The sequence below is a fragment of the Sparus aurata genome, chromosome 10 (assembly GCF_900880675.1).
Source record: "Sparus aurata chromosome 10, fSpaAur1.1, whole genome shotgun sequence".
NCBI lineage: Eukaryota > Metazoa > Chordata > Actinopteri > Spariformes > Sparidae > Sparus > Sparus aurata.
In genome coordinates, this window is record NC_044196.1 from 167,223 (window position 1) to 188,666 (window position 21,444).

At 44.2% G+C, this 21,444-nt stretch overlaps 2 protein-coding genes across 2 annotated transcripts; one reads left to right on the plus strand and one right to left on the minus strand.

Annotated features, from left to right (window-relative positions):
* The first annotated feature begins 9,809 nt into the window (after positions 1-9,809).
* Positions 9,810-11,829, plus strand: LOC115590061 (uncharacterized). Its single transcript, XM_030431322.1, has 3 exons — positions 9,810-10,003; positions 10,557-10,922; positions 11,246-11,829. Exons 1-3 carry the CDS (start codon positions 9,859-9,861, stop codon positions 11,380-11,382), a joined length of 648 nt encoding a protein of 215 aa, XP_030287182.1. The 5' UTR covers positions 9,810-9,858; the 3' UTR covers positions 11,383-11,829.
* A 2,602-nt stretch (positions 11,830-14,431) lies between these two features.
* On the minus strand, positions 14,432-20,962 carry LOC115590320 (calmodulin-binding transcription activator 2-like). The gene is made up of 11 exons (XM_030431659.1): positions 20,212-20,962; positions 18,742-18,929; positions 18,572-18,650; positions 17,448-17,721; positions 17,131-17,362; positions 16,834-17,047; positions 16,562-16,743; positions 16,278-16,482; positions 16,103-16,174; positions 15,955-15,975; positions 14,432-14,665 (listed from the first exon to the last, which is right to left on the minus strand). Exons 2-11 carry the CDS (start codon positions 18,882-18,884, stop codon positions 14,582-14,584), a joined length of 1,506 nt encoding a protein of 501 aa, XP_030287519.1. The 5' UTR covers positions 18,885-18,929; positions 20,212-20,962; the 3' UTR covers positions 14,432-14,581.
* Between the last annotated feature and the right edge of the window lie 482 nt (positions 20,963-21,444).

Sequence of the window (21,444 nt, forward strand, 5' to 3'; positions counted from 1 at the left end):
GATGAAGAAACAAGTGGAGCTGCAGGTCAAAGGTCAGTACTGTAGATACAGGTCAGTACTATAGATACAGGTCAGTACTATAGATACAGGTCAGTACTGTAGATACAGGTCAGAGGTCAGTACTGTAGATACAGGTCAGTACTGTAGATACAGGTCAGTACTATAGATACAGGTCAGTACTGTAGATACAGGTCAGTACTGTAGATACAGGTCAGAGGTCAGTACTGCAGATACAGGTCAGTACTGTAGATACAGGTCAGTACTGTAGATACAGGTCAGAGGTCAGTACTGCAGATACAGGTCAGTACTGTAGATACAGGTCAGAGGACAGTAATGTAGATACAGGTCAGAGGTCAGACTGACATCAATCAGCTTATTGATTTCCAATCAGAGTTGACAGTATTGATCTGAATGTGATGTTTTTATTTGATCCAGAAGAAATTTGAAGGAACGAGCTGAAAGAAACAACAAATCTTTTCATCACTGAGAACAAAGAAATGCAGCTTTAATAGTTTGTATCAGTTATTCCTTCTCCTGTCTGCTTTGTTCACTCTTTTTAGTTTTACACCTTGTTTCTCTGCTATGGGAGACATAAGAACAGGCAGCTTGAATATAAATGCAGCAAGGGCTGATGGGAAAAGGGCGTCTCTCTTCAAGCTGTGTTCTCTCAACAAGCTGGATGTTATTTTGGTACAGAGACACACAGTACTGCTGATAACCAGACTGACTGGAGGACAGAGTGGACTGCTGAAACCTTCTTCAGTCACAAACCAGTAACAGTTGTGGGGCTGGACTTGTTGTTTCCACAAACTTTCTTCCTCAGTCTGTAGAAAGTGAAGAAGTTATTAAAGGCCGTCTGTTAAAAGTGAGAGCAGTGTGTGAAGACGTAAAGATGGTGTTTATTAATATTGATGCTCCGGCTGTGGGAGTGGAGAGAGTGGTGTTTCTACATGTTTTAAATGAAGTGATTGATGAATGTAATAATGAGGAATATGTATTTATGGGTGGAGGTTGTAACAGTACTGAGGACAGCAGGTCAGACAGGAACCATGCAGAGCCTCACGCTGCCTCTCACACTCGTCTGCTTCACCTCATGGAGGCTCAGGAGTTGTGTGATGTGTGGAGAGACAAAACACCTGGACACACCTGAACATAACTCACTGTCTGTGGCCAGGCTGGATCGCTTTATTGTTTTAAACATCATTTTAATGTGTTTAACAGTTGTGTTATCACGGCCTTACTGGAGGATAAAAACTGCAAAGAAACACCAAAGTATGAATCTCAGTTTGTGTCTTTACATCAGTGGTGGGATTTTAGAAAAGTCCAAATAAGACAACTCTGTCAGCAGAACACTCAGAATGTCACAGATACCTGATAGGTTCAGTAAAAGCTCTGGAGTCTGAAGGAGGAACTCTGAGACCAGCTGAGGGGTCGAACTGGGACTGATTACCAGGGTCCAGTGGGTGAGGGGCCCTCGAAAGGCCTGAGATAAAAATGTTTTTATTTTATTTATTTCTTTAAAGTAATTAGTGTCATAAGTAACTTAAAATTGGCAGAATACATCAGATGAGAGACTTTACTCTGTGTAAAGAATAGTGAAGGCTGTCTGAGGCCCCTCCCACCCCTCACATCAGGGCTGCAGCCAGGATTTTTGAAATACGGAGGTCAACATTCAGCAGACAACCTCTTCATCTCTCTCTCTCTCCTGTCTCATCCTCTGTTTTTAAATGAAAAGTCTACGTGTACTACTGAGTCATGATTACTATAATTTGAGATAATATTTTAATGCCATGTTTAGTCACATTATAACTTATCTATCCAAACATCCAAATGATATTGTTGATGGATAATTCATACTGTGACTGAACATGGCCTTAAAATGTTCTGATTCATTGCATGTCCTTTCATTTTGTTCACCTCGGCTACATTTACAGTAGGTTACAGGTTAGCATCTCTATTGGCTCTATCTGTTGCATCTGTAGGCTAGTTCACTATTTTTCTCGTTTATTCTCTTAGCTTAGTATGGTTCTCACCAAGAAAAAATCTTTTGACTGAATGTTTTTCGAGCTGTAGCCAAGTCATAATCCCATTTTGTGAAACATGTTATACCTTTTTTTTTACTTGACACGTGCTAAAAAAACAAGATAAGACTTACATTCCCACCCCACACCATGTTCTCTAATGCAGACATCACGTTTACATATTTGTGTTTTACAGGAGGAGGATCTGAACAGCTGTTCTTTTCACACCTAAAATGTTTTTTGTCTTTTCAATGTAATTTTCAACCTATGAAATCAAACTGTGCCTTTTTTTTCACCAAGCTTCTCTCAAGTTTTACTCTTTCAAATAATCAACCATCTACAGAATTTATCAGTATGCTAGTTTTCTACTTCTTCTCATCATCATTATTATTAATTATTATTATTATTATTATTACTGTTATTAATAATATTGTTTAAAGTGAGCCACTTATTGTTTAACAGAAAAATGCATCATACAAACAACAACTTTTGCAGCCTTGTCAGTCTGATGGAGAGTTATCACCTTTCTGTCATCACTAACATACTGTTATTAATCAAAGAAGCTCTGAGGCTTTACATTTGTTCTATATGTTATAATACAAGATTTCAGCATTGAGCTACAATCAGGCTACATTCATGATTTTGTACAGTCAAACTATGCGTAGGGATACGGGGGTTCTGCGGTTGAGAAAATGTAGTGCCAAAAGAAAGCGTCTGACGGCGATGTAAAGCGGTGTGAATTTTACCTATACAACGTACACTTGAAGTGATGTAGATGTTTTCAGGTGAGCCTTGTTTCAGGTGGTTAATGTCTCTTTTTCTCTGGACCCGTTCACTGCAGTACAAAGCTGAGCGTCTGGGCTGGAGCGGCTCTCTGCTGCTCCAAACTGAGGCTGCGCTGATCGCTGATTACTGCAGGAAACAGATCCACTATAGATATGTTCTTTATATGACCCCACTTCAAAAAACACCAACTATCCCTTTAATGATACTAATGATACTCCGATCTACATCGATCTCATAAGTCGTCTCTGTGAAGTTTGAATGACAGATATCCATCGTAGCAACGGAGAACTTTATTCCATGTAAATGATAACTGAGATTGATGCAGCCTCTTACCACTACGTTGCATCTTTGCAAATAGACCTGCAGTCACGCCGTGTTTACCTTTGGTTTATTTAAACAAAACTGAAGGAAAAAAATACCGAGGATATGACCTCGGTGTCCTCAGTGGTGGCTACGGCCCTGCTCACAATATATAATGGTTCAGTCCAAACAGCTTAACAGTGGAGTGGCTGCTGCTCATCAACATGTCTTTACCCAAGAAAATAAAACCAGGGAGCCTTAAAGGAAAGGAAAAGACAGAAAGGGAAAGAAAGCAAGGAGAGGAAGACAACTCCTCACACATTTCTTTGTAAAGAAAGGTGAGCACAGTTCACAGCTAACACAGTTTAAGAAGAGTTAAAGCTGATAATAATGTCAGCAGCTGTAAAGATTGAAGGCAGTCAGACAGCATGAATCTAGTTTCTCAGTTTGAGCAGCAGCAGGTTCCTCATCCTCATCTCATCCTCATTAAGTGCTGACTCAAAGTTACTATTACAAGTAATCAGAAGATGAAATCACAACAACCATACAGCCTCATATCTGTATTTATTCAGCCCAAATCCAAAGCCAGCAGCTGTGAGTCTGCAGCTGTGGAGATAAATCAGAGCTGCAGGACAACAAGGAGACAGTGAGCAGTAACCAAGTAACTGTCATGTTGTTCTTTTCACTAATATTGGAATGACAGTCAAATATAGCATTAAAATGCAGTTTTATATAAAACAGCATCACATGTTTTCTCCGGCCTGAACAAGGGCCCAATTAGATTTCTTTTCATGGGGCCCTAAATCCCTGGCAGCACCCTGCCTAGCTGAGACCAGCAGAGACCAGAACCAGACTGAGACACTGAAGTTAAAAAGTCTCTTTTAGCTTCCTGCTGGGTGTCTCAGCTCAGGGGGTTCTGGTCCGGTCCAGCTTCCAGACTGTAGCCCAGATGGATGTTCCATCACACTTGTTCTTTGGTCTGGAGCGTAAGAATGGACAGAAGAGGTTCATTCACAGTTTAAGGTCTGACACTGGGCAGCTGCTGACTGATCACACTGCAATCCACAAACATGCTGTCAACTTTTCCAGTGAGCTGTTTGAATGTGAGCACAGAGAGCAGCAGGCAGCGTCTCTCAGCTTCTACACTGGTCTTCCTCAGGCTGAGCAGCAGAGTCATGTAGAGCTGGAAGCAGCTCTCTCCTCTGATGAGCTCTATGCTGTTCTGCAGAGCATCAGAGTGGGAAAGCTCCAGGAAGAGACGTCTACCTGTTGACTGTTAAAGTTTGTTGGTCACAAAGTGAAGCTGTCAGTGTTGGTGGAGTGGAGAAGAAGCTCTGTGTGTCTTGGAGGGTTGATCTGGAAGACGGGGGCTGAAATACTGAGGAGTGTTTTTAGGTGATCCTTCATTTGTTCTTCATAACTGGGAGAATGTTAAAGGTCGTCTAGCGAGGTGGAAGTGGATTAAAACAAAAATGTCCTACAGAGGTCGAGTTCTCATCACCAACAATTTAGTATGGTCCACTTTATGACATCAGCTGTCATGTGTTGTGTTTGTCTCTGTCATCTCTTTATAAAAGCACGGAATCTCTGTCTGTCTGTCTGTCTGTGTGTGTCTGTGTCTGTCTGTCTGTCTGTCTGTCTGTGTGTGTGTGTATTCCTCAAATATCTCTGCGAATCAGGATCAGACTGACCTGAGACTTTCAACGTGGCTGCTGCTTGGTTCAAGGGTGTGCAATGTCGGATTTGTTTGGACTGCAATGATACCATTAATAAATTATTTCATAAATGCTTTACAAATTCGCGAGCATTGTCCACCGGAGCCACCAGAGTCACGTGTGCACCAGAGCCAATCACTGCAGAGCCCACGGCGACCCCCCACCTTAAGAAATAAGCAGACTTATACCTCAGCGGCGCGAGCTGGACCGGGATTTTGCCGGCGGTTCGGTCCCGCTCTGTTCTGTTCTGTGCATTTAAACTGACTGTTGTGGATTAATGAGATTAAACGAGTCCGGACTGAGTCTGTTCGGGTCTGAGGAGATCTGGAGACGTGTGGACAACAAAGTGGATCGGAATCTGTGGATGTTCGTGTGTAGCTAGCTGCTAGCCACTAGCCGACCCACACGGCCCACCTCCCGAGGCAACGGACCGGACGCATCGGCATGTCCAAAACCGGACCTAGGCTAAATAATGTCCGCCACGCTTTTTCGCGAACATTGCCGTCACGTTTGCTTTGTGTCTGCTGCAGGAAGAAATGGTAAAAACGGGCTTTTGTCACGAAAGTGTCCAAGCAGCAAGTTTGGTTGTTGAGGAACAGGAAGTTGTGGGAGGGACGTAGGCGGTGATGCAGACAGCGACAGACATAGCTAGTTTTGAGAGTTGAGAGATTTGTGACATATAGCGTGTTTGGAGTGTGTAGTTAGTGTGTTATGTAGTGTTTGGTGTTGTGTGTTTAGTGTGTAGTGGAGTCGGTTTTTGTGTTGTGAGTCAGAACAAGGAGGAGAAGCTGAATGTGGAACAGGCAGGAATGAGCTGAGGAGTCTGAGGCATTGCCTGCATTTACATGTAAATAGTTACATATAACTTTGTAAATTTCAATAACTTGTGCACAAATTTAGCAAACAACAATTTGTATTTTATGTTATTTTGTGATTTTAGGTCCATAGTGTTAATATAATATGTCAAAATGAAAAAATAACTGTACAGTCACATATGTGAGGTTGTGCTGAAAATAATGACACCAAACAAGACAAGGTAAATAGTTCTTAAGGTGAAATAATATAATGGTATAACCAGAAGTTATATCCCTGACGTCCACCTTCAAACACAGCCTCATTTGGCCATCCATGAAAAAGCTGCTTAACCTCCCACTCTTTTATAGGAATGCATGCTTCCTACGGGCACTGCACTAGTAGTTGTTTCATGGAGTGTTGTCGACTGCTGCCTCTGTTTGTGATGTTGGAACATGTTTTCAGACTATTTAGGGAGTTTTTTTGAAGCAGAAGTTCATTCTGGGCTACAGGTCCTCTCAGAGAAATAAAGACAAATGGCAGCTTCTTAACCCTCATGTTGTGTTCGTTTCATGTTAAACAATTTTGTGTTCCTGTTAAAAAATGACTGTTACATTTAAACTCATCATAAAAACTGTATAATACATATATTATCACTACTCGTTGTGTTAAATCTTTTTATCAACTCCAGTTCTTGTGAACATGACAAGTTTTGAACTTCTATTTGTTATTTATGGCCTGTATACCTCACTGATCTGAGCGTATACATCTTGAATTCGAGTTCTAAAAAGCATAATTTCTGGATTATTTTGACTATAAAAAATAATCAGATGAAACATAGTATATTGTTTATCACACACTACTTAGGGTCAAAGTTACCAAGGACATTTGTTTTGAAACCATTTATTTTTTTTTTTATACAGTCACATAAAGTAACACTAGTCGTGTTCCCGGTCAAAGGGTTAGGTGGGTCTCAGGTGGGGATGAAGACCAGGATAAGTTCCCATTCTTTGACCTGAATATGACAGCAGCCTCAGCATGGCCATCCTCTTCATCACTGGATTCCTCCCCATCAGTTAATTCTTGGTCTGGATTATATTTTGTGTCGTCTTCATCTTCTGACACTTCCTCCTCTAATCCATCCTCACTGTCAGATTCCTGGCCTCTCTCCTCCTCACCAGTGTGGTGATCACATATGTAATCAATAGCCTCACTTCTGGTATATTGACGTGCCGTTGTGCTGCCACACAATGAACTGTGAGTGAGGCCTCAACAAAGCATTTCTAAAGGCTACCAAAGCTGCGAGAAAAGTTCAATATTATTGAAACAATGTTCCAACAACTTTCTGAGAACAGGTGTTGTTCCCGGGGAAGAGAGACTCTACTGGGCTAAGGTTCCCGTGGTGGTTGCCTGGGAACCAAGGTGTGTGTGTGTGTGTGTGTGTGTGTGTGTGTGTGTGTGTGTGAGTGTACGCATGTGTGTGTGTGTGTGTCCATATGACAAATGAGGATGTACCTGAGATCAGTTTTTTACACAAATTGTAGTCTCCCCCATTAATTTCTTATGACCGGTCATTTTTGACCAGGAACACCAAGAGTGTACAAAAGTTGAATAAAATACACAAAATTGTATGCAAATAAATACTATTTATTGTATTGTGTGTTGAATTCCTCTTTGTGGACAAAGTCATGGACTGAATGTGATGTTTTTATTTGATCCAGACGAAAGTTGAAGAACGAGCTGAGAGAAACAACAAATCTTTTCATCACTTAGAACAAAGAAATGCAGCTTTAATAGTTTGTATCAGTTATTGATTGATGATCAGTTCTCAGCTGATTCAACAAATCTTCACTTCCTGTTGAAGAAGACATTACTGTGAAGACCACAGGGACAAAACATCACAACACCATCAGGACTCTGATCATGTCCAACACCTTGAAAACCTGGTTTTACTTCCTGTGTTTCTGTCCCCTGTTACCTGCTGCTCTCATCTGGTTCTGTCCTTCAGCTTTCTCTACTACTTTGTAATCAGTCAATAAAGTTATTCAAAACTGCTGCTGCTGTCTGAACAGCTGATGTTGTGCTTTGTTTCCTCTCAGTCTGTCAGGTGGAGGTGGAGGTGGTGGAGGGGGAGGAATCTGTCCAGCTGCCCTTCAGAACTACACCTGACCTGCCTGAGGACGCTACAGTGAGGTGGGTCTGCTCATACAGGACAGTCCATCTGTATAGGAACGGATCTGACCAGCCTGAGAAACAGCACCAGGTTTACAAAGACCGAACAGAGATGAAGAAAGACCTGCTGAAGACTGGAGACCTCAGTCTGACCCTGAAATACCTCACACACTGGGACAGTAACATCTACACCTGCACCATCTACAACAGGGAGGGAGACATCGTGAGACAGAAACAAGTGGAGCTGAAGGTCAAAGGTCAGTACAGTAGATACAGGTCAGTACTGTAGATACAGGTCAGTACTGTAGATACAGGTCAGAGGTCAGTACTGTAGATACAGGTCAGTACTGAAGATACAGGTCAGAGGTCAGTACTGTAGATACAGGTCAGAGGTCAGACTGACATCAATCAGCTGATTGACTGATATCAATCAGCTGATTGATTTCCAATCAGAGTTGATAGTATTGATCTGAATGTGATGTTTTTATTTGATCCAGAAGAAAGTTGAAGAACGAGCTGAAAGAAACAACAAATCTTTTCATCACTTAGAACAAAGAAATGCAGCTTTAATAGTTTGTATCAGTTATTGATTGATGATCAGTTCTCAGCTGATTCAACAAATCTTCTCTTCCTGTTGAAGAAGTTGATCAAGGAAAATGTTAAATTTGACGTCCAGAAATGTTAAAGTGACAAAGAGAAGCAACAAACAGCAGTTGAACACTGAGATGAGACATTACTGTGAAGACCACAGGGACAAAACATCACAACACCATCAGGACTCTGATCATGTCCAACACCTTGAAAACCTGGTTTTACTTCCTGTGTTTCTGTCCCCTGTTACCTGCTGCTCTCATCTGGTTCTGTCCTTCAGCTTTCTCTACTACTTTGTAATCAGTCAATAAAGTTATTCAAAACTGCTGCTGCTGTCTGTACAGCTGATGTTGTGCTTTGTTTCCTCTCAGTCTGTCAGGTGGAGGTGGAGGTGAAGGAGTGGGAGGAGTCTGTTCAGCTGCCCTACAAAACTACACCTGACCTGCCTGAGGACACGACGGTGGAGTGGGACTGCTCATACAGGACAGTTCACCTGTATAAGAACAGATGTGACCGACCTGACTATCAGCACCAGGTTTACAAAGACAGAACAGAGATGAAGAAAGACCTGCTGAAGACTGGAGACCTCAGTCTGACCCTGAAATACCCCACAGATTGGGACAGTAACATCTACACCTGCACCGTCTACAACAGGGAGGGAGACGTCCTGAAACAGAAACAAGTGATGCTGAAGGTCAAAGGTCAGTACTGTAGATACAGGTCAGAGGTCAGTACTGTAGATACAAGTCAGAGGTTAGACTGACATCAATCAGCTGATTGATTTCCAATCAGAGTTGACAGTATTGATCTGAATGTGATGTTTTTATTTGATCCAGAAGAAAGTTGAAGGAACGAGCTGAAAGAAACAACAAATCTTTTCATCAGTTAGAACAAAGAAATGCAGCTTTAATAGTTTGTATCAGTTATTGATTGATGATCAGTTCTCAGCTGATTCAACAAATCTTCACCTCCTGTTGAAGAAGTTGATCAAGGAAAATGTTAAATTTGACGTCCAGAAATGTGAAAGTGACAAAGAGAAGCAACAAACAGCAGTTGAACACTGAGATGAGACATTACTGTGAAGACCACAGGGACAAAACATCACAACACCATCAGGACTCTGATCATGTCCAACACCTTGAAAACCTGGTTTTACTTCCTGTGTTTCTGTCCCCTGTTACCTGCTGCTCTCATCTGGTTCTGTCCTTCAGCTTTCTCTACTACTTTGTAATCAGTCAATAAAGTTATTCAAAACTGCTGCTGCTGTCTGTACAGCTGATGTTGTGCTTTGTTTCCTCTCAGTCTGTCAGGTGGAGGTGGAGGAGGGGGAGGAGTCTGTCCAGCTGCCCTTCAGAACTACACCTGACCTGCCTGAGGACACGACGGTGGAGTGGGACTGCTCATACAGGACCGTTCACCTGTATGGGAACAGATCTGACCGACCTGAAGAACAGCACCAGGTTTACAAAGACCGAACAGAGATGAAGAAAGACCTGCTGAAGACTGGAGACCTCAGTCTGACCCTGAAATACCTCACAAACTGGGACAGTGAGACCTACACCTGCACCGTCTACAACAAGGAGGGAGACATCCTGAGACAGGAACAAGTGGAGCTGAAGGTCAAAGGTCAGTATTATAGATACTAGTCAGAGGTCAGACTGACATAAATCAGCTGATTGATTTCCAATCAGAGTTGACATTATTGATCTGAATGTGATGTTTTTATTTGATCCAGAAGAAAGTTGAAGGAACGAGCTGAAAGAAACAACAAATCTTTTCATCACTTAGAACAAAGAAATGCAGCTTTAATAGTTTGTATCAGTTATTGATTGATGATCAGTTCTCAGCTGATTCAACAAATCTTCACTTCCTGTTGAAGAAGTTGATCAAGGAAAATGTTAAATTTGACGTCCAGAAATGTGAAAGTGACAAAGAGAAGCAACAAACAGCAGTTGAACACTGAGATGAGACATTACTGTGAAGACCACAGGGACAAAACATCACAACACCATCAGGACTCTGATCATGTCCAACACCTTGAAAACCTGGTTTTACTTCCTGTGTTTCTGTCCCCTGTTACCTGCTGCTCTCATCTGAGCTACTTTGTAATCAGTCAATAAAGTTATTCAAACTGCTGCTGCTGTCTGTACAGCTGATGTTGTGCTTTGTTTCCTCTCAGTCTGTCAGGTGGAGGTGAAGGAGGGGGAGGAGTCTGTCCAGCTGCCCTTCAGAACTACACCTGACCTGCCTGAGGACGCTAGAGTGAGGTGGGACTGCTCAAACAGGAGAGTCCACCTGTATAAGAACAGATCTGACCAGCCTGAGAACAGATCTGACCAGCCTGAGAACAGATCTGACCAGCCTGAGAAACAGCACCAGGTTTACAAAGACCGAACAGAGATGAAGAAAGACCTGCTGAAGACTGGAGACCTCAGTCTGACCCTGAAATACCCCAAAGAGACAGATGCAGGAGGATACTCGTGTGAAGTCTACAACAAGGACGGATACATCCTGAGAGGGAAAACAGTGGAACTCAAAGTCAAAGGTCAGTATGAAGATACAGAACAGAGGTCTGTGTGTCTGTCTCTGGTTGGCTGCTTGTCTCTGGTCGGCTGTTTGTCTCTGGTTGGCTGCTCGTCTCTGGTTGGCTGCTCGTCTCTGGTTGGTTGCTCGTCTCTGGTTGGTTGCTCGTCTCTGGTCGGCTGCGTGTCTCTGGTTGGTTGCTTGTCTCTGGTTGGCTGCTTATCTCTGGTTGGCTGGTTGTCTCTGGTTGGTTGCTCGTCTCTGGTTAGCTGCTTATCTCTGGTTGGCTGGTTGTCTCTGGTTGGCTGCTTGTCTCTGTCTAACTGTCCTCTGTCTCCTCTGCAGGGAAAACTCAGATCAAAGATGAAACAGAGGACATCAGGAACAGAAGCAGCTCCACTGACACTCCTCTGATGGCTGATCAATCTGAGTGTTTATCCCCTGTGGACACGTACATCAGGATGGAGGGCGTGGCCTCCTGACTGGCCGAAAAGACCAGTGTGTTAAACTCCCACTCCAGATTGAGACGCTGTGTAAATATAATGCAACAATCCGGCCATACTGTTTCTGACTTGTATTCATATTGTGTTTATGTAATGTTACACTCATTCTGAATTCGATCACAGCAGCATGTTTCTAACAAGTTGGTGCTGGGGCAAGAAAAGACTCGGACGGTTGTGGAATGTTATAAAACATTTGGAAGGTTTGGAAGGCAGCAGCTGTGATGGTCCTGCTGCGTGGTAGAGGCCATGGCATGATGGGTAACACAGAGGTGAAGGCACCATGACTGAGTGTCATCAGAGAAAATGTGGTGCTCCTCAGTGTTGAACCTGCCCCAGGACCAACTGTAGAGGAACATGTTGCAAACATCTCATTCAGACTGAATTTGTATTCATAAATAAATAAAGTTTGTCAGCTTGAGCACTAAACTTCTTGTTTTTTGATTGAATATATGTAGAAAATGATTCACAGGTTTGTCAAAATTAAGGAAATGATGTTTAGAACAGGAAGTAACTGTTATCTATCAATCTGTAGCTTTTTGACACAGTTCACAGCTGTATGGTTTCTCTCCAGTGTCAATGTGTGGTTCTTCCTCTTCAGGCTCATGTACAGCAGTGCTGCCTGTCATCAGAAATCTTTGCTGCGTTCAAGAGAACTCGCGCCTCTCAAACTTCTGACCTCTTGCTAGAAACAGTCTGATGTCGGGGCACTACAAGTCCAACCTCCTGACGTCACAATGTTGGCACCACTGAGGACGGGAGGACGTATTTGAGGACGACTGTTCTGACCTGTTCTTTAAAACTCTTTTAAAGTCTGCCATCTTCACAGAGCTCCGCCTCTTGACTCACATGTTAAAAAACAGTCTAGATCACAACTCTGCAGTCACTTGTTCTCACCTTGTTTGTAAAGAACCCAAAGACTCTGTTTCAACCCTTCTTTCACAGCTGATCATCATCTGATTATTCACATTAATTGGGTTTCACTTCATGGATCAAAGGAAGACTCTATGCAGACTTATCAAACCACGACAATATTAAATTTAATGTAAGATGTCTCTAACAACGACTGTATTTATAAGATGTCAGTAAATGTATCTCGACACTTTCAAGTCTAAACAGGACGTGAAATAAAATGTTTGTGTCTGGTGTCGTTAAAAGACGCTGCAGAGCACCAAATCCAACGTGTCAAAACAAACTTAAGACCTCGACTGCGACTGGAACGCAGCATAAGCCCCGCCCCCTTAGTTACTGTTGCTAAGGCCACGTGTAACAACACAAACACTTAGTGACGTCCTCACCTGTGTGAAAATATGAAAACTGAGCCTTGATTTAATAATAATATTCCAATGGTTCCATAATTTTGCTCATCTCATAATAATTATAATAATAAAGTACTTTTAATCTCATGATTTCTACTTTTATAAATATACATGTCTTCCATACATTCCTCTCTCAATGAGACTAATGCCTCCTCATACATAAAGACTCAAACACAAGACATTTTGTGTTTTTCTTCAGTTAGTTTTGTAAACACACAATGTCACTTTGAGTTTTCTTTCTTTGTAAAGTTTAGTTTTCAGAGAACCAACATGTTTTTTTCACATCAGGGGTCCGTTTCACAAAGCAGGTTTAGTGAAAACTTTGAGTCTGTTAACCCTGAAATGAGGGAAACTCTGAGTTTTCCGTTTCACAAGGGTTAGGGTTAGGTGCAGCATTACTGCGCAGAGAATTAAATATTTGTCTGGAGATGATTAACAGACACGCATAGATGTTCTTGCATTTCCAGACAATTCTCTTTTGGAGCGGTACCGTTTCACGTCACAGTCCATCATTTACATACACAACCTGATCCGTCCTTACATTTCCAACATTACCAACCGAAGTCATGCTCTCACATCCCAGCAGATATTATGTGTTGCGCTGCGTTTTTTTGCAAATGGGAGTTTTTTATACAACGTCGGAGATGCAGAGCACTTGAGCAAGACAACTGTATGCAGAGCGGTCAGAAAAGAAACGGCTACTACCCATCTTTATCATGTTCAGCTCCTCTGCCTCCGTTAGAGGTGGCGGTGCTGGGCCACCACCCGTTTTACAGGCATCTGCTTTATTTCTGTTGGCTGAGTAGAAGTCTGTGTTAGTTTAAATAAGCTTAATTATTTAACAGAACATGATTTAGATGAGAAGACATTTATGTGTGTGAAAACAGCATTATGTTGGAGATAAAACAACTGTACAGTCAAACAGCCACTTAATATTTACTTTACAATGTAAAACATGATCAAAATGAGGTTCCCCCATGAGATTATGCCGAGGTCTCATGTTTTATGTTTCATCTTAAGCTGCAGCCAAGTGTGCTTCTCGCCCGCGGGGTTGCACCTAAATGAAATAAATTAATAAGCTACCACTCAAGTTTCCCCCTGTAATATTATTGTGACCCGAGCACCAATGTTCTCCCACGCCGTCTCCCTCTCTTTTGCTGCTGCAGCGGTGTTACACTTCCTTCTAAAAACGTGCTCAAACTCACCGTATGATCGCATTAATATTTCTAATTCCAGTGGGATGAAAAACGTAGCCCTCCTCTTCCCCGTTGCCATGGTGACTCGTTGAATCGGGGCTCCACTGATGCTGTCTTTTTATACTTGTGGTGCACGTGCTTAACTCCAGGTTAAACTACTCCGAGTTGATCAAACTAACACAAATCTGCTGTTCTGGAACCGAAAACTCAGAGTTTCCTATCTCAGAGTAGATCAACTCAGAGTTCAGGGTTAGACTCAGAGTTTGTTGAACCTGCTTTGTGAAACGGACCCCTGGTGAGAGATTAGCTGAAGAGAACTATAATAACTATTATAACTCTAATAATAATGTAGTTCAGTCTCTGGCTGTGACGACACATTCAGGAATCAGAGAGCAGAAACATCTTTTAGTTTTTTCATGTGATGAAAGGAAACAAACCACAGAGACAAATAGCAAACAGCTGATTTATTCATCTGACTTGTAGAATAATGGATTTCATTTAAAGATTTTGAAATGTAGAACAATTAAATACCAACTCATGCAAAGCTTCACTGCAACAGCCGAAGAAGAAGAAATGAAAACAAGCCAAAGACAAACTCGTCACACAACTCGTTATGAAGCTCATGCCCTGACGTGGACGTTGTGGTTGCCGTGACAACAGCATCGTTCAGTCTCTGCCTGACAAAAAGCAGTTTGAAACCAGGACTCGTGTTGGAGCTCGATGAGACTCAGCAACTCTGCTGCTGACGTCCTGAAAAGATGCCGTACATTAAAATACGGTTTGGAGGAGACCCCCTTCTGACCTGTGACATCATCAGCACAGATGTGACATCAGAGTGACATCACAGCCCTGGTGAATAGTATAAACTCAATCAAATAACATCTTGTGCTCCTCATTTGTGATGTGGTTGATTTATTAAAAATTGATGTTTTTATTTAAATATAATTGAGCAAAATGTTCTCCATTCACAGTGAGCTGAATTTGCAGTTAGCAGCTCCTGTTAGCATCTCCTGTTAGCAATGTGCTCATGGATGTACAGACAACTGTCACTGGATCAACATGAAGACTCTTAAAGTGAAACTCTCACAAAAATGCAACCAAGGCTCTTTTGTGAATGTATACGAGTCAAACCTTCATGTAAAAGCTTAATTACGACAAAAGAGGCACTTTTAAGATCAACCCTATTTTCGTCTTCAGGTCAAACTCATTTTCAATGGAGTGCATGGGGCACTTTTTTTTCCAAATCTCTGTGTTTAAAACAGTAAGAAGTCTCGACACAACATGAAACTTTGCTGGTAGCATCACCAGGGTCTCTACACATGAACACGAGCATTGAGAACATTGTTTGTGTACACAGAGTTTACTAAAAAGGTTTTTTGAACAAATCACGTTAGCAGTAGCTTGTTCCGCTCGCCGCCGTCCTGCCAGTGGAGAAGTGTCGATCTCAGAATGTGACGTAACCTGGAGGACAGTTAAGGTGGAACGCTCCTAAAGCTTAGTTCATATAAATGCAGGATAATTTGTTGTTTTGTCGTTAATGAAAAACAATATTGACCTTGAAGTTTAAAAAGGAGCCTCATATAGAAACAATACTAAAATAAAAAGCCAGAAAAGTCACGTGAGATCTCGCGTGGATAATTGTTGCTGGAAGACAGTGAATAGGGTAAATCTTAAAAGTGGCTAGTTTGTCATAATTTTGCTTTTACATGAAGGTTTATACATTCACAAAAAAGCCTCGGTTGCGATTTTCACTTTAAGGGAGCTCTGAACTTTTCATGATTTAAGTGGATTTCTTGACATTTATTTTGAAAGGACTTCAGAGATGATGACATCATGGAGAAGTTTAAGTTACAATTAATCTGAAAATAAGTGTTTGACATCCAAGTGTTGACATTTCACTCAGGTGAGAATCATCAATCATCAATCAGTTTCTGATTGATTAGTTTGGTCTGTTAGAGGTCAGAGAGGGTTCCTCAAGACTCGACCTCACAGTCCACACACACACACACATCACTACATCTACTGGTCAGCTGTTTTACCTTCAGAGCTATCCATGTTAGCTAGCCAGAGGAGAGAGAGAGACAGAGAGAGAGAGACATGGTGCAGAGACACAGCAGGTTAGTTCAGTGTTAGTGAAGCTGGAGGACACGCACATACGCACACACACACACACACACACACACACACCCGTTTGTATTTCCTGTAGCATCTCTGGATGACGGCTGCAGCCATGTCCTGCTGCTCCTTTAACCTCCGACCCTGCAGACAGAAAACATCAGCCGGTGCTTCTTCTTCTTCTGTTACAACATTAATATCCACTCCGACCTCCTGGAAGCAGCGTGACGTGTGTGTGTGTGTGTACCTTGTATCTCCTGAAGGCGTTCTGGATGATCCTGGCGGCCTCGTACAGCTCCCTCTGCTCTCCGTCTGTCAGCGTCAGCAGGGCGAAGTCTCTCTCCATCTTCCCATTGGCCGAGGCATTCAGGAACTCCGCCCACGCCGCAGAGGAGGGAGGGCGGAGCCTCTGGAGGGCCAGAGCACTGAGGGGCGATGGGGGGCACACCCGCCTGCAAGTGCACACACACATCATCCATACTTGTCCTCTGTACAGTCTCAGCCCTGACCAGCTCTGGAGGCGGGGCTTACCTGGGCGGGGAGTGTGTGTGGGCGTCGACCGTGTCCAGGTATGTAGCCAGCCAGGTGTCCTGTATGGCCGGGTTGTCCCGCCTCTCTCTGAGAGGAGACTCCGCCCCCCTAGGTAAGTCCTCCTGTTTGATTCGCTCCGGGGTCGCCTCAATGATTTGTTCAGCCAGGGTTGCCATGTCAACCTTGTGTATGAGAGGGTAACCATAGCAACAAGAGCTCATGACATCTGCTGATTGTTTGATGTCCATCAATTTAGGAACTCGTGTGTGTACCTGCAGCACCTCCTCCTCCAGGTACTCCTCCTCGCCCTCATTCTCTGCGTTCTCGCTGTAGCTCAGCAGCTGCTCCTCCAGCGTTGCCGCCATGTGCGCCCGCCGCCCGCCCACCATGTTTGGTGTGGGTAAGTGTGGCTGGGGGAGAGGGGGCTGCCGCTCTCGTAGTCCATGAGGTAAAGATGAGCGTCTCTGGAGCCGCCGGGGTTCAAACCTGCAGGATTGATCAGAGATAATTATCAGTGTCGGACACGGATCAGGAACCAATCAACTCATCCATCGCACCACCTGTGTTACCTGAGCTCAGCACGCCGCTCGGCTCCTCCCCCCAGATGGACACAGGAGGAAGAGAGAGGGGGAGAGAGGACGGGGCAGGGAGGGGAGACGGGCAGCGAGGAAGAGGATGAGGAAGGAGACGATGGAGAGGAGGGGGAGGTGTCCATGGGGGCGGGGCCACTGGAGTAGGCGGAGCTCGGAGAGGGGGAGGAGGGGTCGCTGGGGGAGGGGAGGCTGCTGGAAGAGCTCAGACCTGGAAAAGGGAAACAGCCAATCAGAGAGCTAGAATCATGTGACATGAGTTGAGACTGGAGCGAGGAGCAGCAGGTGTGAGTTACCTGTGTCCGGGCTGGTGGACAGAGGAGACGGGGGCAGCGGCGGCTGTGGTGTGGCCGGTGTGTGTGTGTCTGCAGGGGAGGTATGTGTGTCCCCGGGTGTCATGCGTGTTTGTGTATGCAGCTCCTCCAGCGCCATGGCGAGGCGGGTGTGTCCTCGTGAGCGAGCCACGGCGAGCGGCAGGCGGCCCAGCGAATCAGGGATCCCCAGAGCAGAACTGTTCCAGCCGTACAGGAGCTCTGCTGCCCTCTGGTGGCCCAGAGCACACGCCCACATCTGGAACACACACAGGACACGAGAGACCATCACAACTGTGGGACCCGGTCTTAAGCCGTTTTTAGACAGGGCACCAAGCCGCCAATCTGCCCGTCCTTTTGGCGGCTTGGTCCACGGTTGTGGTACGCCGATTTTCCTCCTCGGAGGGTACACTTATTTCCACCTCGACTGCTATCTGAAAACGAGGCGGAAATGTGCCGGCCTCTGCGTGAGATGGGCGGAGGTGTGGATGACCTGCACTGTTGTGCGACCCACAGCCGGGGGAGTTTTAAAACCAGGAAACAGCTGATCACAGCAGTCAGTCCATCACTTCATCCGCGGACATTGAGATGAACAACTGGACAGCCGCTGAGATCCAGGAGATGCTAGCGTCTCCTCGGTCTCTGTAGCTGTTTGGTTGTGTTAGCTTGTTGTTGTGTCAGAAGGCTATAGGACGGTCGCTACTTTCAAAATAAAAGCCCCCCACTAAGAACCCAGTTCTAAACTCCAATAGGGTGCAATGTAAAGCTCTTATTTTGAAGACAAATTCATTGTCACTGTTCACAGCCCAACTTCGAGCTTCACGTCACGTCACATGTTTACGCCTACCTCAGAGGCGGCTTTTGGAAAAGGAGGAATATTACGCTACCGTTTTAGAAAGAAAAGGCAGCAAATTGCCCTTACCTTGGAGCAAATGTGCCACCTTTTCTATCTATAAAGGTGGTCCTTGAGTCAGTTAACAGCAATTCAGAAGCATGCTTATTGTTGCTATGGTTATCTTGGCCCCTCTCTAAACAGATACCATTGATGACTCAAGTGACACCTGACCAATCAGAGCACAGGGAATTTAGTTTTGTGTGTGTTGGTTTACCAGCGGCGTGCAGGAGAAGTGGTCGATGTTCAGAAGATCCACTTCCTGTTCCAGATCCAGACTGTCGCTGTTAACGGTCCTACAACAAACAAACATGTGGAGTCAGAGAGTGTGTGAACCTGCAGAGTGTGTGTGTGTGTGTGTGTGTGTGTGTGTGTGTGTGTGTGTACCTCCAGTGGATCAGAGTGTGTATCAGGTGTGTGTATCCCTGAGCAGCAGCCAGGTGGAGCAGCGTCATCCCACGGTGACGGACGGAGTGATGAAGCCTCTCTCCTCCTCCTCTTCCTCCTCCCCATCGTCCTCCCCTCATCATCCGCTCACACACTCCCACAATCCTCCTCTCAAACCACTGAGAAGACTGAGACACACACACACACACAGACACACAGACAGACAGAAAGACAGAGAGAGACATTAGCATGAAACAACGATCAATCCTCAGAACTATTGATAGCAGATTCATGTCCTAATGATTGACGACTCATCTGAGCACTTTGTTTAAGGTGAGCTGTCTCTATTCCTGTCTGTCTCCCCCTCTCTCCCCCTCCTCCCCCTCCAGCTGGTAGAAAACATTACATTCATGCCCCCCCCCCCCCCCCGGTTTTTCCCTCAGACTCTCCCTGGCATGCTTACCTGTTAACGAGCTAACATGCTAAACCTGTTAACGAGCTAACATGCTAACCTGTTAACGAGCTAACATGCTAACCTGTTAACGAGCTAACATGCTAACCTGTTAACGAGCTAACATGCTAACCTGTTAACGAGCTAACATGCTAAACCTGTTAACGAGCTAACATGCTAAACCTGTTAACGAGCTAACATGCTAACCTGTTAACGAGCTAACATGCTAACCTGTTAACGAGCTAACATGCTAACCTGTTAACGAGCTAACATGCTAACCTGTTAACGAGCTAACATGCTAAACCTGTTAACGAGCTAACATGCTAACCTGTTAACGAACTAACATGCTAAACCTGTTAACGAGCTAACATGCTAAACCTGTTAACGAGCTAACATGCTAACCTGTTAACGAACTAACATGCTAAACCTGTTAACGAACTAACATGCTAACCTGTTAACGAGCTAACATGCTAACTTGTTAACGAGCTAACATGCTAACCTGTTAACGAGCTAACATGCTAACCTGTTAACGAGCTAACATGCTAACCTGTTAACGAGCTAACATGCTAACCTGTTAACGAGCTAACATGCTAACTTGTTAACGAGCTAACATGCTAAATCTGTTAACGAGCTAACATGCTAACCTGTTAACGAGCTAACATGCTAACCTGTTAATGAGCTAACATGCTAAACCTGTTAGCAAGCCAACATGCTAACCTGTTAACAAGCTAACATGCTAACCTGTTAACGAGCTAACATGCTAACCTGTTAACGAGCTAACATGCTAACCTGCCCTTTGATCAGTCAGGAGTGAGGATCACGGTTTGATAAAGAAGCCAATCATCAGTGGAAACTGAACTCTGTCCAGTGTCGCCTACCAACACGTCTAAAACAGAAACCTGCTTCTCAAAGTTTCCCTGCGACTTACTATGGCAACACTTGGCATCATTCATGAACTGTTAGCATAGCTTGAAAAGGCATTAGCACTTTATTGCCAAAGCTAAATTAAGATAACATACAGACTGAGGTTAAACATTTGCTTCACAGTTTGTTTCTCTGGACTAGCTCGTCTGTGTTTCTGGACACATTCAGGGTGTGTTTGTTTTCTCAGAGTGAAGTCAGAAGTGAGATTGAGTCGTCTCATCCTCTCCTGAGACAAAGTAAACACGACCTCCTCCGCCTGTTTCTGTCAGCTCAGTCTGAACACGGTCCATGTTTCCATCAGTCACAGAGGTCAGGTCCTCTCTTCTTTAGGCTCAGATTGTATTCTACGTTACGTTGTGCTTTGGTGTTTTGTCCTTTCTGTTTTGGTGGTTGTGCCTCCGTCCTGAAGTCCTGCTGTGTGCAGAGCTTCAGCACCAGCTGGCAGACACCACTCTTATCTTTGTTCAACTCTTGGCACTGAAGGACTGTCTGTCGGACCTACAGTGAGTCCGATGTTTCTCTTCCACTCTGATCATTCGGTTCAGCTGCAGGTTATGTTTGTCGAGCACACACCCAGGAATCTGTGAGCTGCTTATCCGGGGTTGGGTCGTGTTGGCAGGGTATTCCAGACTTTTCTCTCCTCAGCCACGTTTTCTAGCTTCTCCTTGGGGATCCCGAGGCGTTCCCAGGCCAGATGAGATATATAATCCCTCCGCTGAGTTCTGGCTGGTCTTCTCCCAGATGAATGTGTCTGGAAACTCTCCAAAGGGAGGCGCCCCGGAGGATCTTAATAAAATGCTTGAAACAACTTGAGCTGGCTCCTTTACACAAAGAGGAGGAGCAGCTTTACTCTAGTCTGAACCCAGCCACCCGCCTGAGCAAACACGAACAGGCTGTTTGTTTCCACAATGTTGTTTCAGTCACAGTCCAGAGTTCATGACCACAGATGAGGGTTAGAATGTAGATCAACAGGTAAATCAAAAGCTTCACATTCCACCTCAGCTCCTTTTTCACCACAAAGGTCCAGTACAACTGCTGCATTACTGCTGACGCTGCACCATCAGTCTGTCTCACACTCAGAGATACTTAAAGACCGTGTAAAGCAGAAATACATTTGTGTTATGAGTTTGTCACACCACAGAAACATGTGTCATTGACCACTGAGCCAAATTTGAAAGATTAAAAAAATTGCCAAGTATATAAAATTAGGTGTCAAAATCACGGGGACCCAGCCCGACCTGTTTGAGCCATCAGAGCCAGAAACTGACTCTGAGTCAGACACTGATGGTGCTCAGCCTCGTTCCTCACAGTCCATGTTTTACATTACA

Excerpts from the sequence above, each read along its gene's own strand:
- LOC115590061 (XM_030431322.1), top strand. The coding sequence starts at position 9,859 with ATGAAGAAAGACCTGCTGAAGACTGGAGACCTCAGTCTGACCCTGAAA. Across the intron at positions 10,004-10,556 it reads AGTGGAGCTGAAGGTCAAAG|TCTGTCAGGTGGAGGTGAAG; the intron begins GTCAGTATTATA and ends GTTTCCTCTCAG. Across the intron at positions 10,923-11,245 it reads AGTGGAACTCAAAGTCAAAG|GGAAAACTCAGATCAAAGAT; the intron begins GTCAGTATGAAG and ends TCTCCTCTGCAG.
- LOC115590320 (XM_030431659.1), bottom strand. The coding sequence starts at position 18,884 with ATGATGAGGGGAGGACGATGGGGAGGAGGAAGAGGAGGAGGAGAGAGG. Across the intron at positions 17,363-17,447 it reads GTCCACCAGCCCGGACACAG|GTCTGAGCTCTTCCAGCAGC; the intron begins GTAACTCACACC and ends TCCCTTTTCCAG. Across the intron at positions 15,976-16,102 it reads GCTACAGGAAATACAAACGG|CTAACATGGATAGCTCTGAA; the intron begins GTGTGTGTGTGT and ends TCCTCTGGCTAG.